Source organism: Passer domesticus, chromosome 3 (genome assembly GCF_036417665.1).
Source record: "Passer domesticus isolate bPasDom1 chromosome 3, bPasDom1.hap1, whole genome shotgun sequence".
In the NCBI taxonomy this organism is placed as follows: domain Eukaryota; kingdom Metazoa; phylum Chordata; class Aves; order Passeriformes; family Passeridae; genus Passer; species Passer domesticus.
In genome coordinates, this window is record NC_087476.1 from 21231779 (window position 1) to 21252914 (window position 21136).

General features: G+C 38.5%; 1 protein-coding gene across 8 annotated transcripts in view; it reads left to right on the forward strand.

The window, feature by feature from the left end:
- The window catches only part of ARHGEF10 (Rho guanine nucleotide exchange factor 10), a 123071-nt gene that overhangs the window by 26370 nt on the left and 75565 nt on the right, over window positions 1-21136 (forward strand). For 6 of the 8 annotated variants that reach the window (XR_010358173.1, XM_064412115.1, XM_064412117.1 and 3 more), the window contains exons 2-6: window positions 453-528; window positions 15568-15738; window positions 17899-18189; window positions 19093-19156; window positions 20329-20408. Coding sequence is in view for 7 of the 8 variants with exons in the window: in XM_064412115.1 (XP_064268185.1) it covers window positions 492-528; window positions 15568-15738; window positions 17899-18189; window positions 19093-19156; window positions 20329-20408 (643 nt within the window). In the remaining variant the exon portion in view is untranslated. Of the gene's footprint in view, window positions 1-452; window positions 529-15567; window positions 15739-17071; window positions 17205-17898; window positions 18190-19092; window positions 19157-20328; window positions 20409-21136 lie in introns of those variants that run through there. The other 2 variants (XM_064412120.1, XM_064412121.1) reach the window with 2 other exon arrangements.

Consider the following 21136-nt stretch of genomic DNA (forward strand, 5'->3'; position numbering starts at 1 on the left):
GGTGTACAAAGTGTATAGTTAAAACTTATTACTTCTGATTGCTGAATACAGAAAAGCATCATGAAAACTCATAAGCTTCCTAGAATTTTTATCCTTCACCCCTTCATGAATATTTTGAGATAGAATATATGCTCCAAACGGACATTGAAATAACATGTTTTAGTAATCTCCTTATGATTGTCACAGTGGGAACTGCAGAGTACAAAATAGTTTAAAAACTTCATGTCTCTTCAGCTGGCTTACTGAGATCATTAAAATAATTGGCTCCAATACTGAGGGCTGAGAACAGAAAAATTTGGGCTGTATTCATATTGAAGCACGAAGCCAGGCAAATTTCCTCTCTTCCATAATGGAATTAGATAATAGGTATGAGCTTGGCCAAATTGAAAAGGAGTGTCTCAATATTTGGAAATTTTGTTCATCTACAAAACATGTTCCCTTCATTTTTGCAGAGTTTTCCAGCCTGCTAAAGGTGCGGTGGATATACTAGAATGGACACAGAGGATTTCCCTCCGCCACCACCAGAAGGTAATTGAAATAGTTTGGAGTTTAAAGCCAATTTTTCTGTAAGAATTTGATTATCTTTCCAGCAGTGATTTTACCTCTGCAACATTCCCTTTCCCCATATCACCCTAAGGCTTGGTCCTAGTGGTATGCTGTTGAAACATGAGCTCCTGTCATCTACCCTCTCTTGTTTTTGGACTTCACTCACTGGTGTAGTTGGAACATGATGGGAAGAAGCCTTGGACCAATTGGTCTTCACAGTCTAAATCTGAAAATATGTGTTTTCTATGGCAACTCCTTGTAGTCAGAGCACAGACACAGAAGAGCATTGCGGATGCTGGACTAATGGGCTCGTGTGAGGTTAACACTCAGTGACCCTTGCCTGTTATGTCCTGGTAGCTGGATGGCCTCTGGTGTAACTTAGGTTTATGAGAGCACAAAGGCAGGATATACAAAGACACTGTCTCACTGCCTTTTATGTTTATGCTCAAAGAGAACATTGCATGTGGTGATTTTTTAATCCTGTTTGATTTCCTGTAAATGCATAATTGTGTAACGCTTGTTACTACATATTTTAATACTTAACAGGAGTAGTGTTTGGCTTTTGGTAGCTGGATGTTGAGAGACTTCATAGAAGTATTATGTGCTTGTTCTGGTCATCCCAAAACATAAATTTTTGGAGATCTGTGGTTGAACCTGCTTTTATTTCAGTTAAGTTGCTATTATATTTTATGTAGGTAGTGATTTTTTGTTCCTTATATAGGACAATATTACTTATGGACTTGCACTTTATTATATATATTGATAGATGTATCTATTAATATATATAAATAATATACATTATTGCCTATAAGACATTTCACTTAATGTTCACACAGAACTTACATGAAGCCATTTGAGTATAAAAGCAAATTTAATCTTAGTTTTGTTCAGCTGTAACTCTCTAGAATTTGGGAATTGTCATTCTAGATCAGAGCTGCTTTCTCTCTAGGCACTGTCTCAGATAGAGGTCTGTTACTAGATACTGCCTAGGGAGTTGGGAACGTGAAAGAAGCAGAAACTTGTGAAATCAGCTTTTAGTGGGTTAGATTTCTGGCCAACGTTATTGGCAGTTTCATTTATGCTCTGAGATATCACTGAGGTTATTGTTGGCAGCAATTCCTCTGCTGTCCATGTCCTAATCCATATGGTCAGGACCCTGAATTTAGCTCAGTTTTGTTTAGTGACAGTTACTGTGAAACTGTCTCTATGGGATAATCCATCTCCAAAGCAGTGTACAACTGTAGGGGAAGAGCCATCCCTAAGGAATCAATATTTCCACTTGAGCAGAGGCTGCCGTTTTTCAAAGACAGCCAATAACTGCGGCAACAGCTCCAACTTTGTGCAGCATTTCAGCTGTGGCATGGATACTCTGACAAGATTTCAGGGTGACGCAGTTCAGCGCTCTTCCAGAATTCAAGTTCTTTCTTGGCAGAGGTTTTTGTGACATGTAGAACTATGTGTATCGTGTCCTTATTTTCAGACATGTCAGTTCTTAAGCGGCTGGGATTAGATTTAGTTAACATAAATTGAGACTCTGTTCTACCTAATCTTGAATCGATGTCAATTGATACTTTTCTTGGAGGAGGGGAGTGGAGGGGAAAGGGGCAGGGGGGGTTTGGAATAAGCTCCCCAGGGACCAGCACCAAGCCTCACAGAGTTAAAAAAGTGCTTGGTTGATGCTCTCAGGCACATGGTATGATTCTGCGTGACCATGTGCAGAGCCAGGAGTGGGACAATGATGAGCCTTATGGGTCCCTTCCAGCTCAGAATATTCTGTGAGTTCTCTGTCATCTACAAAAGCTTTTCTGAAACTAGTGGAACTTGTATATTTTTTTGGTTTGCCATTGCTAACTCTCGTAAAAACCTATTAAAGGGATTATGAGTGATAATGACATTAAAAGACATTTTAGTTCACAATCTAGCTAATTCTCATTGCCTGTTCTGCAGGCAGAAAAGAAGTGAGGATTTTAGGGCTAAGTATGACAGCAAATATACATAACAACTAACAAATGAAGGGTTATTTTGCCTGCATATACAGTGGCCATCCATGTGTCTGTTCAGGAGGGGTGAGCAGCATCTGTCAGTGCCTTTGGACAGTGGGCACACGGGTGGGTTATCCTAGCTCATAGTGGGGATGAGATTCCTGTTGGGTGCAGAACCCTTTGCTACACCATTAAAAAAAGTTCTTACTTTTGCCATAATGATTCTAAAATCCCCCACTGGGCCCATGGGTAAAATCAATTGCTTTTTTAGAAAGAAAGTTTTTATGATATTGTGGGAATTTTTTGTTTACTTATATTTTGTCTTAACAAAGATAGCTGTAGTGCTGAAAGTCATGTGGGCTCCTTTCTATCTACAAGTATATACTTTGCACTATAAATCTCAACTTTATTCTTGACAATTAATTTTTCTATGGTTTTGCCAGGTAAATTCTCCGCACTTGCTTTTTTATCAGTTTTTTATTGCATGCAAAGGGGAAGAATAATAGTAAACTTTCATTTTTGTCATGGGGGTGTTGCAGGAAAATAGATGAAATGTTAAATAATGTGTTTTCATTAGCCGTAGCCATCTGTACCTTGCTTGAGCTAAAATGCAGTAAATGTCAATAGTGAGGCTGCTTCTGCCACTGCTTGATAAGGAAAAACTACACGTGACAAAAGAATGGAATGTAACATATTTTATTTGTTTTAATTTATTCTGTTTATGCAACTTACCTGTTCATAGGTGTTTGGACATTCCATTCATGCATTGCTAATCAGGTAGTGACAAGTCTGTGCTGGTTACCTTTCCTACCTCAGAGCAAATTCAAGTAGTGAGTTACTTGGAAAAATTATTGCCTGTGTGTTTTGTCCTCTAGATTGCTTTAAAAAGAGCTTCTTCTTCTTCTAGCCACGGTTAAAAATTTCCTAGTATTTTTCTCTGTGTATTTCGAGGGAATGCATGTTTTAGTAAACAGGGAACAGTTGGAATGGGGTGGATGCAAAGGCTTCCTTGGCTAAGAGAAAAATCCAAAAAAGTACTTCCAAAATGGATACTTGCAATGATAGTGCTAGCTTGTGTTCCCTTCTTTAGTGTGTCCGTACATGTGAATTTTGGTATGAAGTGCAGGTATTTAGAATTTCTTGCATAAATGAATTCCATGGCTATCTTGTGAAATAAAGTAGAGGATAATTCTTGTTCTGTCAACAAAAAATTCCTTTCTTGAAAGCTAAGTGAAAATGGCAGGTTTTATAATGGCTGTAAATTGTAATTATGCTTTTAATTGGTTGCTGTCCTTTACCAAACCCATTTAGACAAGAAGAGGATATGCTGTGGACTGCAGACTGTGGAGGGAGGAATTACAAAGCTGGTAGTTCTAAGAATGTGGCATCACATTGAGTCTGTTGTGTGCAGGACTTACCTTCACGCTGAACAACTGGGACTGGAGGCTGGTTGTTAACGTTAGGGTGATGTTTATGTGTGATGGCTTATACTTGTGCAATTACTGCTTTATTAGGAGATGGCATGTCTGGCAGTTTGTCATTCCTCTACTTGGAGAATACCTGGTTGTCTTGCAAAATCAAAGCCCTTTTCTTGAAGTGAGGACTCGAGAGGTGTTTATCAGAGCCTGTTTCCAAAGGAAACCTGTGTTTGTTTGCCAGGCACGATGGTTACCTGAGAAACGGCTTCTTGCCCAAAGGAAACTGGGCGTACTTTGTGTCAAGGAGGCTTAGTTTTGCAGTTTCATTGTCTCTGAATATGTCTGTCTCTCACTCTTTCTGGTACCCGGCACTATGCCTCACATGATTTCTCTGTGAAAACTATTAGAAAGCATCGGGTGTATATCCTCCTACTTAGCATACTTTTCTTTGTTTCCCATTTATAAAAAATGAACATAAATGATACATTAAAATTCTAAAGTGAAATACTGAAATGTCAGTGTTTGTACAAGGGCATAGTGAGAATCAATTTGAATGCATAGTCTTCATAATATTGCCAACTATTCTCTCTACCTGAGAGAGAATCATCTTCATTTGAGAAGTATGGGAGGTGTCCTTAAGGACCAAGCATAGTGGAGAGCTGGATGTTCACTCACCCACACCACTGTCCCCAGTTCCTTGGGTAAAGCTAGATAAGAAGCTTGTCATGCTGAAGTTTGGGATTTAAGATGTTCTTTGAAATGAAGTTGTTTTTTTCTAAAATTGGTAATAGACTAAAAATATCTCCTATACACCAATTTTATACACCTTTTTATATAAAAAAATCACTTCTCTAGACCTATGAGTGGGATATTTCTTTGGTCCTGATATGGAGACATGTAGAACAAGGAGACCAAGGACTTAAATCTGGATATCCTGTATGTAGCTGAGTGCCGTGATTGTGTCTTTCCGCAGTTATTTTTGTTGTTTCCCTGTCAGGGCCAGAACACTAAAATAGTCCTTGCTCCTCTGTCCCTGAGAAGGAAGTCTGGCCTGAGTCCTTGGGTAAGAGTAAGTATGCTCTCATAACTGAACTGTGAACTGTGCTCTCATAAAAGTTTCCACTGGGATGACCTTACATATTATAACAAAAAAAAACCAAAACCCTTTAACAAAAAACCCCACCAACAAACAAAAAAAAAACTCCACCAACCCCAAAAAACTGAAACTCAACAAAAAACCCACCAAATTATAAAAAAGTTGTCTTCAGTAAGAAGCTGCTGGTGAGTTGCTTTGTATTGCTATAGAGATGACTTATTTCTCGGCCGGGGAGCTGCTTTTTATTCTGTATCCTATACGTATCTCTTTCAGATTATTTAGGTACCTTTTTTACTATTTAGTGAAAAATTTCATAGTTTATTTATGTTTTAACAGATTTAAACAGCTAATTTTGTGACTGAGACAAGAGGTGGTTAAAGTGGGCTTTTTAAATACTGGCAAGAGAAGGACTTGTATGTTTTATGATTTAGTTTCTGAAAGTACAGAACATTGAAGACCCTAAGATTGTATTTATTTACTGTAGTTGGGGAAATAATGCATTGCTTGAATTAAGCTGCAGATATGAAGGGAGTTGGTCTTGGGCTAAACAATATTGTTAGGTATCTATTTTCAGCATACAGACAGTTACAAATGATTGTAAAAAGGGAGCCAAGATTTCAGGAGAATGAGAACAGAATATGAATTGTAGTTATGAATGGCTCCTTGTTTTTGAAACTGGCAATAGCTTGCTGGTTTCTGATATCCCATCTGTAACAGAACAATTTATTTATTTCTAAAGGTCACATTTCTCTCAGTAAATGAAGGACAATGCTTTGTTTAAGGTAAGGATTAATTATTTTATGTGACAATTCAGCAAGCTGTGTAATGAAGAGTAACAAGAAAATTCCCTTTGCAGAAACCATTTATGGTGTCACATGTCACTCCTAATAATGTATTTTTTCTTCTAGCCAGATATATTTGAGTGTTGGAAAAAAAAAATAGAAAGAAAATAAATAGATTGATAAATAGCTTATTTTTGGTTTTAGTAGCAACAAAGAAAACACTGTATACATAGATGTCATCATATTTTATTTTGAAGAAAAATGGTAAAAACTTTGCTAGATGTTTAGAACATATTAAATCATGTTACTCTTCTGGATTTTTTGGTGGGTGATTTCATTTCTTTGATAATATTTAGTGTTTTCTTTCTAGATAATAAGATGTAATTGTTTTGTTGGGTTTTTTCCTGTTTACTCAGCTGCTCTTTAAGGTGACTTGATTTTACTTGTGAGGTCTGTGTAGGGGTAAGGCCCAGACATTTTAATCAGAAAGAGTAGTTGATGATGAGATAAAGGCCTTTCAGGGATTGCAGCAAAACTTGATCATTGGTTGGTGGTAACCAGTGTTGATTGCTTAAAAAAACCTCAAAAATTGTAAAGGAATTTATGCTGATTTTGGGGTATTCTTTCAATGAACACTTGAAATTAAGCTCTGAAATTTTAATTTCAGTGAGCCAACATGTAAGAAAAGGGGAGGGTTATTTGTTTTCTATACTTCTTTTGTCTTTTTAGGACTTTTATCTGTCATTAACTGGCAGGGATAAATTGCTGGCAAAGAACTGAGAATTTTTTTATTTTTGGAGTTTTTTTGATTCTGTTTCACTGAACTCAATAAATATTCCCTAACATGCCTAAAGCCTCTGTAATGATTCTACTCTAGAGTTTACAGAAAGATTCACAGTTTTAATAAATTGTTGTAATTCTCTTACCTTGTTCATGAGCTTGTCTCAGATAAAAGCTTGTGTGTATTATAACAACTTAAATAAAGTGTATGAATTTTTGAGTGAGACATTTATTAGGTGCTGCTTGCTTTTCCTGCATGGAGGAACTGAAACTATGCCTAGTAATCTGAGGAAAACATACTTGTTAACAATTTTTGGCAGAAGACTCTTCCAACCCCTGGTATAGATTTTCTTTTTTCTTCCTTATTGAAATAATCTTTCTAGCCTTATCATATTTTCATTAAAATGAATACAGAAGATGATTTAGTAGGTAAAAGAAGGGTTGTTGCAAGAATATGTCTTACTGTTAAATGATCTGTTGTTTCGCTCAATAATTTTGTTTAGGTGAAAGCATGATAGTTTCTGGACAACCTTCTGGATAACCTTATGCTGGTAGAAGTTTCTCTAGGGGCTGGAAGGGAAGATGCCTGTGCTCCTGTGCCATGGGGATGCCAACTGATGGGTGACTTCCCAGTCTCTCTATTTCCCCATTCAGTATGTTGGCAGGAGGAACAGCGAACTGCAGGTGCTGCCCTGGGAGCAGTGAATTGGTTAAGTGTAATTTGTCCAGAGGATCTTATCTGTCTCCTGTGTTGCAAAGGGAAGTAAAAGTAAAATTGACTTTGGCTGGCATTGCTGTTTTCCCATGCATATCAGATGGTGACCCATTCATATTTGCATGAGAAGAGCACTTGCTAACTGTATTGGGTCTGGCTGAGATGGAATTCATTTTCTCCCCAGCAGCTCTCTCAGATCTGGCTGGCATTGGCTCTGCTGGACATGGGGGAAGCTTCTGGCAGCTTTTCACCACAGTAGCCACCACTGTAGCCCCTGGACCACCAAAACCTGGCCATGGAAAACAAATACACAAAACCAATTCTTAACAAGACTTTTCATATTGGAAGAAATTCCTCCCTGACTTCCATCTGGACTGGCTGAAGGTCTGAATGCTGATGTTTGCTTATGGTGGTTTTCTTTGACCAGTCTTGGGGCCAAGACAGAGCTTCCTTCCCTCTCCATGGCTAATGCAAAGGGGCAGTGAGAAGGGCTCTGAGGCTGTTGGACTGAAAGGTCCCAAGGAAACACCATTGTAGCCCAGTATCCACTGGTGATAGAATTTCTGGTAGCAGGTGTGTTGAAAGGATACTGTAAAATAGGATTTCTCAGAGTTCAGTGATGTAAGAATTACTGTTTTCATGACTTTGCTTGAATTCCACTGGCTTTTTTTTTTTTTTTTTTGAGATAAAACTTGACATTACCATGTTAGGGAAAAGAAGATAAAGATCTGTTCAAATAATAATTAAAAGTAATAAAAGGATGCTGTAAAACTTCCTCCTCATTGAGGAGATAATGGATTTGTCGTTTTTTGCATATGTTATGCTGAGTTTACAAGTCAGTCTATCTGATCAGTGCTCTTTAGGCTGGATGAAAGGGTAATCATAGAAATGAGGAGGTAAGAAGCCAGTATTGTCCTGGATTTATAGGACATAACCATTTTGTTCTGGTTTATACTGTTTTTAGTAAAAGATACAGTAAATTGCAGTAAAATTCAGTACCTAGTTTGTGTCTTTTTTTAGTACCAGAATTCGTCAAGGGGAAAACACAAATAGTTAAATCTTAATTATTTTTAAACATGTGAACAGGTTGCACTTAGTGCTTGGAGTGTTCGAGGAGCTGTAATTGTTGGGAACAAGGAACCTTTGGCAGTGTGTGTCCAAAAGGACACCCAGAATCCTGGAGCTGCGTGCATCTTCTGACCCACCTGGGCTGTTGCTGCGGAGGTGGCTGAGCAGTGTCAGCAGCCTTTGGGAGTCAGAGGCTTTTAGGTGTTCTAAGTGGCGCTTTTGGGGGGACCCAGTAAGTGCTTAAGTGTGGACATTTCTAGACATAAGGTTGTTCAGCCTGGACCAATGATCCAAGATTTAGGCATCCCTTTGCCGAAGTCGTCCAAAGGTTCAGCCTAGGAAGTACGTAACAATTGCTGGCAAGGTGGAGGGAAAAACATGATCCAAAAATGAAGTCAAATCCTTTGCTAACTTCTTAACCAGACTGTGTCATCCTGGTAGGAAGATGTTGCTAGAATGATCCAAGACCTAAAAACTCAAGCTTTTGCTCTGATTGGGTTTCAGATTTTCTTTAGTATGATAGTCCGTTTATGCACCCGAGCTGTATGTTTTCTTTCTGTAGAGGTGGATCTCCTGCTCCCTGTTTTAGATCTCCAGAGTGTGTCTGCCTGCCTTCTTATTCATAGGGTTCCCAATTACTTTTAAAAAGCTTTTAGTCCAAGGTATTGCTGGGTGATTCAGCTGTTTTATATTGCTAATTAGAATTAAATAGACTGTATTAGAGAAATGCATATGCCTCAAAGCATTAAATGGCAATTGCTTCAAAGCAAGAGTAATTATTTGGAAAACTAGATATTAATAGTTAATAACTGATAGAAAAAAGAAATATAGAAGTAAATAACAAGCCAGACTGCTCTCACTGGTGGAAGTTTCCTTAAAAAAGGTTATTTTTTTTGGAAAATTGTCAACTACATGGTCAAAACTGCATTTTCTAGAAAAGTTCTCTGTTTTTCCTTTGTATATCATTTATATGTTATGGTTAACCAACCTGCTTGCAGCGCCAGAGCTGGATATTTAATTTTCTCAATGACTTTGTAGTCCTCTGCTGTTTTATTTCTGTTTTGTTGGAGCTCTCTGGTTTTCCTGTTCCCTGTGTGGATTGTCCATTTGGCAGCACGTTGTAGGTGAGTTCAGCGGGTCATGTGCGCAGTAGCTGAGGCTGAGCTTGGCTGCACAGCCACCATCAGCAGACCCATTGTACCTCAGCTCAGCTGTCTGGTGGCATTTATACCAATTCAGATGGGTGACTTTGGGGGTACTAAGGGTTAAGTGTATTGATATTCCTTGAATACTGATGGAAAGCTAGTAGCCTTTAATACGGATAGGTGATTTTAGTAGAGAGAGGGATCTCTCATGTAGTTATGCAGAATTCCAAATAACATCTGTACAGGCTGTCCTTACAGTACCAGCAAAATTTTTTGGTATTTCTTGGAAATTCGTATGTCAGAATGTGCTAATATGGTGCTGAAGTGCAAAAGACATCCTCAGGACCACACTTGATCTGTATTTCTAGTGGTGGCAGGCAATGCCAGTGTGCTGAGTATTTAAAGTAAATGACCATGAAACACTGATTTTACGTAGCTGCCTTCCTGGTTATCAGGTAGCCAGCACTGAAAAGCACATTGAGGCTTTACTAAGGAGTACAAGTCTGCTGGTGTTGCTGATGCTTTTGTCTGGACAGTGTTGTTCATGTCTTAATGCTGTTATTTTAGACTTTTGAGTTTTTGCAGTTCAGTTCTTTTAAATTTTAGGTAATTAAGACAAATTTTTAGCACTGTGAGTAGTTTGTAAACTTCAGGGTTTTTGCTATTTGTAAATCTCTCCTAACATCCACAGACCTGGGCTTTATTTCAAGGAATGCAATTTTTTTGGTATTAGGCATACTGTTGTTAGCAGGCTTTCTGAAACGTGAGCAGGCAGATTTGTTACTCTTCTGACTCTGGTTTTGAATTTGTTTTTTTATCCAGAAGAACAATATCTGTTGTGCATGCTCAACAACATAATTAGCATGTAGTGTGTGTATTTGCAAAATACTAAAGAGGCATTTGTACTTATTTCTTTGTTATTTATTTGCAGGGAAAGCCTGTTAATTCATGTGGTTTTGCTTTTGTTTCCATCACTGGAAACAATTTTTGCATGAATGTATGCTCTTTGGTTTGGTTGGGGTTTTTTTTTGTAACTGTTTTCCACAGAGACTGGTAATGCTGACATTGTGGTCATGCTTTGGATGTGTGTGCGAGCTGTGTGTAATTAGCAGCGTGCTTGTACCACAAGGACCTGGGTTCCCTGCAGTGCCAGCTTAGCACAGCTGTGAGTGAAGGGGAATGGGTGCAAAGGGAAAGTCCTTGGCTCCGACCCACTTCCCATGGGAAGGAGTGCTCACTTGCGTGTTTTTGCATGCACAGTTTGTCCTAGATGTTTATTTTTCCCCAGAAAAAGAGATACTTTCCACCTGTGTGAGGAGGTGATCTGTGGATGCCAGTGGTGTGCTGGTGGATGTCCCGTGTGCCTGGGAAGTGTCAGTGAAGTGCCAGTGCTCGTACAGGTCAGCCTTTCTCCTGCAGGTCCCTCCTGCCCTGCACCTTGCTGCTCTCCCTGCACAGGTGCTGGTGCAGGTGTCCTTTGAGGAAGGGCAGCTGAGTACCAGAGTGAAAGAATATTTAACTGCAGTTTTCTCTCCTGGAACTAAAGAATTAGTGGTCACAAGTGGGAGATGAGTGAGTTGAAAATACCTTGTTGCTTTCTAGCATTGGGACTGCAGCCTGAGCAGTGCTTTCAAACTGGGAGAAACAAGATGTTGCCCGGTGGCAACCAAGTTTCCTGAAACCTGTCTGCAAGTTCCGGCTGAATTTGAGGCAGCTATTATGTTACAAAGTTGGTCAAATCTGGAAGCTTCTGCCGGCATGAGTGTTTCCTAGCACAAGCTTCAACACCAAGCCTCTGCTATGAAATCTCTTCTGAAATAAAGAGGGAACAGCTTGAGAGCCCTTTCATCCTGGAATACAGTCAGCAGGGTGTGTTTGGCCCCAAATGGTTAGTTTTACAAAAATAGTGGTAACTTGAAAAATTCAGTTGTTTCCTGGTATCTGCATGCTTTTAATACTTATATCTATTGTACACTTCCATAAGGAGCTCGGCAGATTTTAATTTCTAGAAATACAGGTCTGTAAAAGGAAGGGTATCTCATCAGAGAAGTGTCTGGAATGTATCGAGGATAATAAGGATTTAGATTGCTATGTCTGGCAGTTTGTTTTGACTTGTAACCTGTGTGAGTAGCAAATTTTATATTACCTCAAAATATTCTTGGATAGCAACATTTTAAAGTATTTTTTTACTGATAAGTTTTGTGTATTTCAAGACACTCAAGTTTTTGTAGAAAGTTGAAATATTTGAGGAATTCATTTGAAAGGAAGGTAGGTCTTTGCAGTCCTAAGTGTTTTGTTGGAATCCAAAATAATGAATAAAAAAGATAAATGTTTTAAAACTTCATGTTGGAATAAGACCAGGCAACTCCTGCCAGTGTGTTTTAAGTTCAATTCTATTATTATTTTTTCACTAAATAATAATTAGATATATGCCATTTAAAGCATTGTACACTTATTTCCTTCATCAGTTGTATGGTAGAAGCGACTGAAAATATTTATTGAGTTCTTTAAATATAATAGATACATTTCTGATGTTTGTTCCATAATAGCCTGTGAACTTTAGAAAAAAAAGGAGTATAACTGATTGCAAGTATGACATTTTTAATTATAGAGAAGGCTTCCACTTCTAAAAATATTTTTCAAACCTTAAAATATAAAGTATTATATTTCTTGGTGGCAGCATGCCTGTTTATGTCCAGGGCTTCCAGGTTTATTGTTACCATGCCCCAGACTGCTGAACTGTTTCTGCTTGGGGTTCTATTTCATTCTTCCTTTATCATGGTTTTTCTTGGAAGAAAGTTGACTTCTGCAGTTGACTTCTTCTGAGTGGTCATGGATCTAAGAGATTGCAAGGGGGGACAGACATTTGGGGTGTTTTTATTTATTTCAGGTGTGTTCATTTTGTATTCAAAATGCGCTTGATAGTAAGTGCAGATCTATTTTATCTTACTTCTATGTCACTAAAATAAACTGTTTAAGAAAACTATTAATGAAGCTTCGCTGACTTAATCTGGGTTTAAAATTAATGTCATTCCTTTAACTCCTTAGTTAATGGATGGGAAGGCAAAGGGTGCCAAGAATGCTTTGCAGTTGGCAGAGCAACCAAACGTTTTTAAATTTGCTTATGCCCCAGCAGGTCTCTGTAAACACAACCTAAGTGAGCTTATTTCTGAAGTAAACTTAACAAATGTCATTTCACTGGATAACAAAGCACAGAAAAAGTCATAAATCTGTGTGCTGTGCGCAGTTATGAGAACATGTACTCCTTTTTCTGATTCTAAATTAGCCCCTTCATACTTAATTTAACTTGAAGACAATGTTTCCATTATATCAGATTTTTTTCTGTTTTGAAAACTCCAAATTGAAATTTTTAGAAATGTGAGAATTTCCCTGAAGCATTTAAAGAGCTCTTGGAGTGGTTTTGCCATAAGATGAACAAGTTCAATCAATTTTTGTATTCTCATTGCACTGGTTGGTGCACATAAAGCTAAGGATATGAATAATGGTGAAAGGGAAAATTGAATTTTTAGTAACTAATTTAATTATTTGAAGTAATTCCAGACAGACTCTGTCATTCTGATCATTGTGTGATTATTACTTCAGAAAAAAATTTAGTGCATTTTAAAGTTATGTCAAAAAAAGCTGTCCTCTGTGTTTTTTGCAAGGGAGGGTGCCTTTGAAAATTCCCTCCTCACACACACACACACACACACACACAGCCTCACCAGACTCCCCCTCTTCCCCCCACCCCCTTTTTCTTTTTCTGCAAGACAGTTCTCATGCACTATTTGTCTTGATCCTTTTGATTTGCAGATAAAGGGTAGGAGCAACTGGTGTTTTCTTCATGAGCACGAAATTTTGCAAGACCTTTAGTGGTGTTTAGTAGCCAGATTCAGCCTGAGTCTCACTGCTGTCTGTCTTCCTAATTGTAGCACTTAAAAAGAGCTTTTGTCTCTGTGTTGTTGTGACATAACACAAAGAATTGTGGAAAATAGGTGTTTTCTAAACAGGAGTTTGTCTTTTTTTTGGTGTTACATAATCTGTATTTATCTGCAGTTCTGATCAGCTCTTAAGTTGGAGCAAAAAGCCCCTATCCTCTTTTTTTTTTTTTTTTTGTAATTAAAATACTTTTTCCATCAATTGCAATAGTATGTCCTTGATATTAAAAGTTTAAGGAGAATATTAAATATGAGATAGAGGGTATCTTTAAATTTAAAAGGCTAAATTTTATACCTGCAGAATTAAGCAAATGTAGAAGTAATGCAAAGCTGAAATGCAGTTTTAGAACTTTCTGAACTGAGAATGTTTGTTTGTCGTCTGTATACTCTTTCTGACAGACAATGTATTCTTTCTTTTTTTGTCTCTTTTTGTAATCTTAACCTGCTGTCCCATTAGCGATGTGATTATGGAATCTTTCCAGGCTGTAGTGCCCATTTATCAGGTTCTGTGTCTTATTTATCTATGATGCAAAGTAAATGTTTTGAAATTAATGAAGAGGGGCAGTGTTAACAGCCATAACAGAAAAAAAAATTAGGTGGCACGCCCAATTTAAATTTTTTTTTACTAATGTTGAAAAGACATTTTCCCCTCTTTTCTTTCTTTTTCCTACTACCACAGTCAAGCAACAAATATTACAGTTTAGTCAGTTGGATGCTGAATCAGGAAGAATGCCATGTTTGTCTTTAATCACTTGGAAGAGCTCTGAAGAATTTCTTGCATCTTTCAGGAAAAGAGGAATTGCTAATGGACAAAGCAAAAATGAGAAGCCTGACTTCATACAAAAGAATTTTTGAAAGGAGTTCATCAAAATTAAATTAAATATCCTGCTGCCTCAGCCATAACACATGACAATAAATGCAGGATAATCCGGGTTTTTTGTTCCATACTATTTTTGCAATTAGTTCACTTTTTCTCCAGCAGAGAGGCTGCGTGAAAGGTCTTGTTATTTGTGGCTGTGGTAAAATGTGCTGGCTCAGCCTGCCTGAAGAAACAGAAGCCTTGGCAGGAATGCTGATTACCATGACAATCTAAGCAATCTAGAGCTTTGGGGTGTTGTGGGTTTTACCATAAAGATAAAAAATGTGTTCTGGATGGTAGGATAGCTGATAACATCATCATGATGCAGCAGGTCCAATCGTTTTTGCAAGACTTATTTTTCATTTTATGTTACCTGAGGATGGAGGGGGGAAACTTATCACCTTCAGGTAAATTTTTGTAACATGCTTATGTATTTACACCTTTGCCTTTTTTAGGATATTGTTTTATGCTGTAGGTACATGAAGGGATTTACATTTTCATGGGGTTTCCCCGGTAGTATGGGGTTCTGTGTACTTCTTCCTGTTCCCTCTCCCCAGCCCCTTGTACAGTGCCAAATCTGTACTACAGTATCTTCACAAGCAAAGAGGAAAAAAACCCAAACCCACCCTTCCTATCCATATTAGGGTGTCATTATTTCAGCCATTACTGCCTCAAAGGTTCCACACCCTCCCTCCACCAGAATGCGTGTGTGTGGGGTAATAGGGCTAATAGCATGTTGCATGGTTTAAAACTATCTCAGATTGGAGTAGGAAAACAAATCTGCTGGTCTCTGTTGGAGTGTGTGAACTAAGTGTGATTGCCACTGGTATTTGGACATTTCGGGAAAAATAAGGAGTTTCAGTCAGAAAGGAAAAATGACTTAAAGTGTTAAAGTTGCAAAGTCTCTTTGCAAATAAATTTATCTGTGAAGTTTTCTTGTTCAAAAATCGGCTGTTTAAGTGTTTTTCTAAGAATCTTTTGGCTCATTATGGCAAAAAGCAAGAGTATTTGCATTATTACTTGTTTATTTCTTTCCAAATAATTTCCTTGTTTGCACTAAAGGATTTATTGAAAACTGCATGAGGTTATCAAGATATCAATCAACTTTTGTTCTGTTCCAGTAACCTAAAAAAATCTAAGGGTTCATTGTGTAAGCTTCATTTGTAATGTGAAGCATTTACTGGTCCCATGCAATCATTGTTAAGAGCAAACAAACAAAGGTGTGTCTTTCTGCACAGTTCTAGAGCATGAACCAAAAGCCGCGGGCCCGAATGATGAAGAGGAGGATGAGGGAGAACAGTTTGATTTTGATAGTGGAGATGAGATACCAGAAGCAGACAGGCAAGCCCTTGTACCACCTATTCCTGGTCCTGGAAATTACATAGAGCACCAAGAGGCTGGTGCTGCAGGTAAGTCAGCCTGTTGGTCTGTACCTCCACTGGGCTACATAGTCAAGAGTGATCATAGGATGCCTTTTCCTGACAGCGCAATAACAGTACTTTATTTTAAAGTTTTCCATGGTGTTATGGCCCACCGCTGAGGGTAACTCATGTTCTTCTTAATGGTTCTCTTGGAGCAGATTAGAGTGGAGCAACACTGAAAAATCGGTGTCTATAAATATACACATGTTGGGTTTATTTTGGAACTATTTGGTTGTAATGGAAAGCATATATGTAACCATTTTGGTTATTGTTATATAAAGTGATATGGCAATATCAAAGCATAAAATACCACCTGCTTAAGGAAACATATAAGGGAAAAGGAAGGAAGGAAGAAAGAGAAAGAAAGGGAAAGAGTAGGAAGATACATAGTCACCGGCCATGGATCTATGATGACACTTGACTGAAGTGACAATTTGAAAGTCTTTATTTGTCAGAGGTGGGGGAAAAAGCCCATAAAATACAAAGTCTGCTGAGTTAATACACCCTCAGGTTCAGTGGGAGTATCCAAGCACCTCCTCTGTGAGGGCAAAGTTCTACGCTGTCTTTTGATCAGAAATGAGTGCATCAGAAATGAGTCTGAGGGCACTTCAGGGGTAGTTGAGAGTTTATGAACTCTTCTAAGACAGCTGCCTCTAATGTCAGCAAGCCTTGTGAATGTGACCTTCCCTGTGAGGAAGGTGTGTGCATAAGGGAGGGCAGTTTGGCCATGATTTGGGTGGCCTCTCCCCAAGGTCTGTCTCAGAGCTCAGTTTGTAGCCTCTGGTGGTGCGAAGTTCATCCCCTCTGTCTTGGTTTGTCATTACACACACAAAAGCTCACTGTCTTCTCTTTGCGGGCTTGCAGACCTGGCCTCAGCAAAGCGCCCAGGCACATCTGAAAGTGGTCAGTTTGTTTTGAGTCACAGTCCAGTCTCTCACACGTGCAAATACCATGCAAGTGTTTTGAATGTTCCTGCCAGTTACAGTCATGGTAGATCTGGCAGGGCAAGTGACCATCATATGTAGTTCCTGTGAGGTTTCCCATTAAAGTGTGATGTCCAAACCAATGCACTGGACGTAGACTGAGTGTAATGCTACAGGAAAACTGTGTATCCTTGCTGGTCTTAAGGAACATTGATGACAACCAGCATGTTTAGCTGTGAAACATGCAGTTTCACAGCATGTAAGGTAAGCTGTTTCACAGCTAAACTTTCTGGTTGCTGAGCTTCAGATGTTGTGCATAAAACTAAATGGAGTTTGAATGTATGAATTTTGTTCATAAACAGAAGTTTTGCTAAATATTAAAACATTTTTTATAACAGATGCAGATGTTTCCAGTGCTGAGGCGTAGTCTGGAAATTGCTGTATTCTGCTCAAATTGCTAACCGCTGATTTTGCTTACTTTAATCCAATTTCCTTTTGTAAACAGATTCACTGTGCTTATGGCAATTAAAGGTAGGTAACTCTTCAGGTACTGTGCAGTTTGACTACCTGGAACTTAAACACCATCTTTCCCTGAGCATCTGTTGCTTGCTCACCCTTATATTGTGAAGTTGTGCTTACAGCTTAAAATTATTTGATCACTTGGGATACAGTTTTGCAGTTCCCTTCAGAGGACTGTGGTTCTGCTGTACCTCAGCTGGTCTCAAAAAATACTGGGAACTTTCTATAACAGAAAACAATACATTTTCAAAGAGGAAAACTTGTGAAGTTATTTTATTCCTCCCTTTCTTAACAGAGCATTTTCAGGACTGCTCTTTGAGGAATGTCCCTTCCCTGACTTTTCTTGTCCTCATGACTACCACTAAAATATTTCTTGTGTTTGTGTTTGTAAGATTCAAATTAATCTAGAGTCCAGATTTTAACCTTTATGATTTAAGACTATTTTGGCTCATGTGCTTATGTCAGTCAAGTTACTGTTTTTCCATAGGCATCTTTGTAACTCATCTTGTTTTGCTCTTGTTGCATTCCTCATTGGTAAAATGGGGAGCTTGGCACTACTGTGTGGGAATTTTGAGAAATAGGTTGTAAGCAGCTTGTGTAGTAAAGATCAGGTCATTGTTTAGCATACTTGCAAAGAGCTATTAGAGTGGCTTGAACAGGTATGAAAACTAAAACTTTGTATTTTTATTTAATCTTTCAACTAAAGGAGCTGAAAATTTAGAAAACACTGAGAAGCTGCAAACATCAGAACCTGCTGCAGAAGGCACTCCAGCCAAAGTAAATCCCTACTCAGTCATAAATATTTCCCCAATCCAAGATAAGGATCCATCCTCATCACCAGAACCAAGTCCCCAAGATGAATGTGCAAGTCCCAACCTGTCTGGTGGATATTCCGTTCCTGTGCCTTGTGGATATGCTGTGCCATCCAACTTACCTTTGATCATGCCAGCATACTGCAGTCCTGTCATCATACGCAGTGTTTCTGTAGATGAAGAAGGTACTGTATTTACACACCTTACTTTATTTGAAAGGGAATCCTTGGTTAACCTCAGGTGCCTTTCCTGTATAGCACTCACCCTGGGTGAGTATGATAAATGCTAATTCCTTTTTAATGTAATGAAATAATTTCCAGATCCAGAGTTCAGTGTTCAAGCCAAATGGTTTCTTCTCATACCATTTATTGTTTTTCCTAGATCCTGGCAAAATTCCTTCCATTTTTCCCTTTTCCATATGCATTTCTGTTAGTTTAATTTCCAATTCTTCTGGATTTAGAGTTGCTGTGGGATTTTTCCCTTTGTGATTTGATGAATTCTCTGTCTTCTAGTACAATTTTAAGACAGAAGAGAAAAATAGAGAAATAAGTATGGATTATTACAGAAACAGGAGATTGATTTTGTAACCAGAGTTGAGCAAGTTGACAGCTTAATGTCAAGACAGAAAAAAAAGAAAGGTCCTCATGTCCTGCCTTTTCCTTTTTGTATTTTGAATATACTTTTCTTTAGCTGAGCAGTAGCTATAATTCTTCTATAATTCCAGCCTTTATTCCAGCCTTTGCGTTTTACCACTATTAGGGATACTGTCGAGTAAAAACAAATGTTTGTGTGGTCCTTATTACCTGTAGAGGAATGTATGTTTGAGAGATAAAATTAAATGCATCAGGCATTGTAATTTTCTCTTAAGAGTTCTTGTAACAAATGGCTGTGTCTTTGAATTACTTAGCTTTCAAAAATGCATAGCGGGAACGAACTTCTATTTCTTTATAAGCACATGTAAGAATAAAACTATTGCAAGGAAGAAGATTATTCATTAGCAATGATCTAGTAAAATCAGTTCCTTATGCTAAAATGTGCCATTTGACCCAAACTGACATGTTATTGCAAGCACTTTTTTTTCTTGACAGGTACACCATCAACAACTGAAGAATGTCATTATAATTCTGTAAACTTGGAGGACCCTCAGAATAGGTGATTGCCAGTTCATCATGTTGTAATGATTTGTAAAGCCTTAATTCCTAAGAAAGCTTGCATTTGATAAGTATTTTATTTTCCTTGTGTTTTGCTTCCATGTTTGTTGGTTTGGTTTTTTTCACTTTCTTACTCCTGTAATTTTGATTGTATATTAAAATCAGCACTGGTGTGTGTAACTGTGCATGACATTTTTAAAGACACTGAGTTGAATTTTTCTAGAGTGATGGCAATGTCAGCTGCAACAGATTGTTGGAGGTTTGGTCTAGCCTGCTGCTTTCAGCAGGACCACTTCCAATACTCCATCAGATCAATGGCCTTGCTGTCTGAGCCTTCAACCCTCCAAAGACAGAGGTGCTGCACCTTCCCCAAGCAGTGTTGTCTGCTGTACTACCTTCCCTTCCCCACTTTTCCGCCCTACCTCCCCAAATGTCCAAACCAAATCTCCCAGTGGGCAGTCTATTGACCATTCTCCCTTTGTCTGGCATTAAAAAAAAAAGGCCCCAAAACCCCCCAAACAAGCCCAAACAAAAAAATAACCCCGATTCCATTACCTCTGTAGTTCTCTTGGATAGTTGTAGCTACTCTTGGATCACCCCATAACATCCTTTCCACTAAATAATCTCTATGTCTTTTATCTCCTTCCTTGTAAACCCTGTGCCTTAGTCCTTGGCTTCAGTTTCTCTACATCTCTCTAGAGGTAGCTTCAGCTTCTCCACAGCTCTCTAGCAGGGGAATGTTGGGAAGCCAAAAGTGGACATGCTGCTGTGGCAGCCTCACCAGCACCAGGTGAAGCAGGGGAGCAGCTTTGCCTGATGGCTCCTGATGTAACCCAGAATGTCTTTAGTCCTAGTTACCATGGAAAAGAAGCTCTCACATCACTGTTTCTGAGAGAATTTCCTGTGTTCTGGTAGATGAACTCAAAAGCAGAGTATTTTTTAAGATCGTAAAGAAAGTGTTTTCAATTTTCTGACTTAAAATTGTCAGACTATTAACTAGAATAGCTAGTTATTCATCACCTAACTACATACTGAAGCAACATTTTTGACTAATTAGCAGCCTTGGAGTGGAAACTAGAAGGCAGAAATATATTTACTGTCTTGTCTTCTTGGATGTTTAAAAATGTTGTGGTGTAACTTTTAGTTCTTTTATTTTATGGCCTCTTTTTCAAGTGAAGATAACCAGAGCAAGAAAGAGGATGATGCCCTGGCCAAATGGGTTGCAGATCCTGCAAATACAGCATGGATGGAAAGTAAGTACCAGTGAGCACTGAAGTATAACTGTGGAAGGTGGTCAGTTTTAAGCTGTGATCAGCAGTATGTGTGTGTCTATGTGCACAGGCAGATTTTATGTGAATGTCCGTGTTCACTTTACTGTGTGTTTTCAGATAGATTCCAGAACCAAGCTGTACCAATTAGAATATTCAACAGTGCAATAAAATTGTATTTTAGAATAAAGTTAACATTCACTTTTCCACCTTCTGGAGTCTGTGGAATCATGTGTTATGGAAGTCAGTGGAAATAAGCTCCAGTTCAGAGTCTGATCTGCGGCTGTATTTGAAATTGCTCTTCTTGTGCAGTAGTGGCAAATGAGTACTTGGAAGAGGAAAAAGGAATTGCCACTGTCTTGGTGTGTGCTGTTAATTCTTGGCTGGCAGCTGCCCAGAACAGAGACTATGTGGTTTGAGGACAGGTTATCCTGCCTGTTCTCAGCTGTTCCCACTGCACTGGAGTTCATCTTACATATTTTGTGAAGTGACTGGAGAATTTGCGTTGTCATTCTGCCTCTTAATGTACTATGATAATGATTACATTATTTAGTTTTGGTTCTTTTTGAAAAGTCAATTTCAGCTTTTCTACAGCCATTCAGTAAAGCAATGAGCAGCCTTCAACAGGCACAGAACATATCATTCTTCTGTAAGAAGGAGGGAGAAATACTGGTTTTTGAAGTGGATTTTTGTTTTCAGGCTACCAAAGGTCA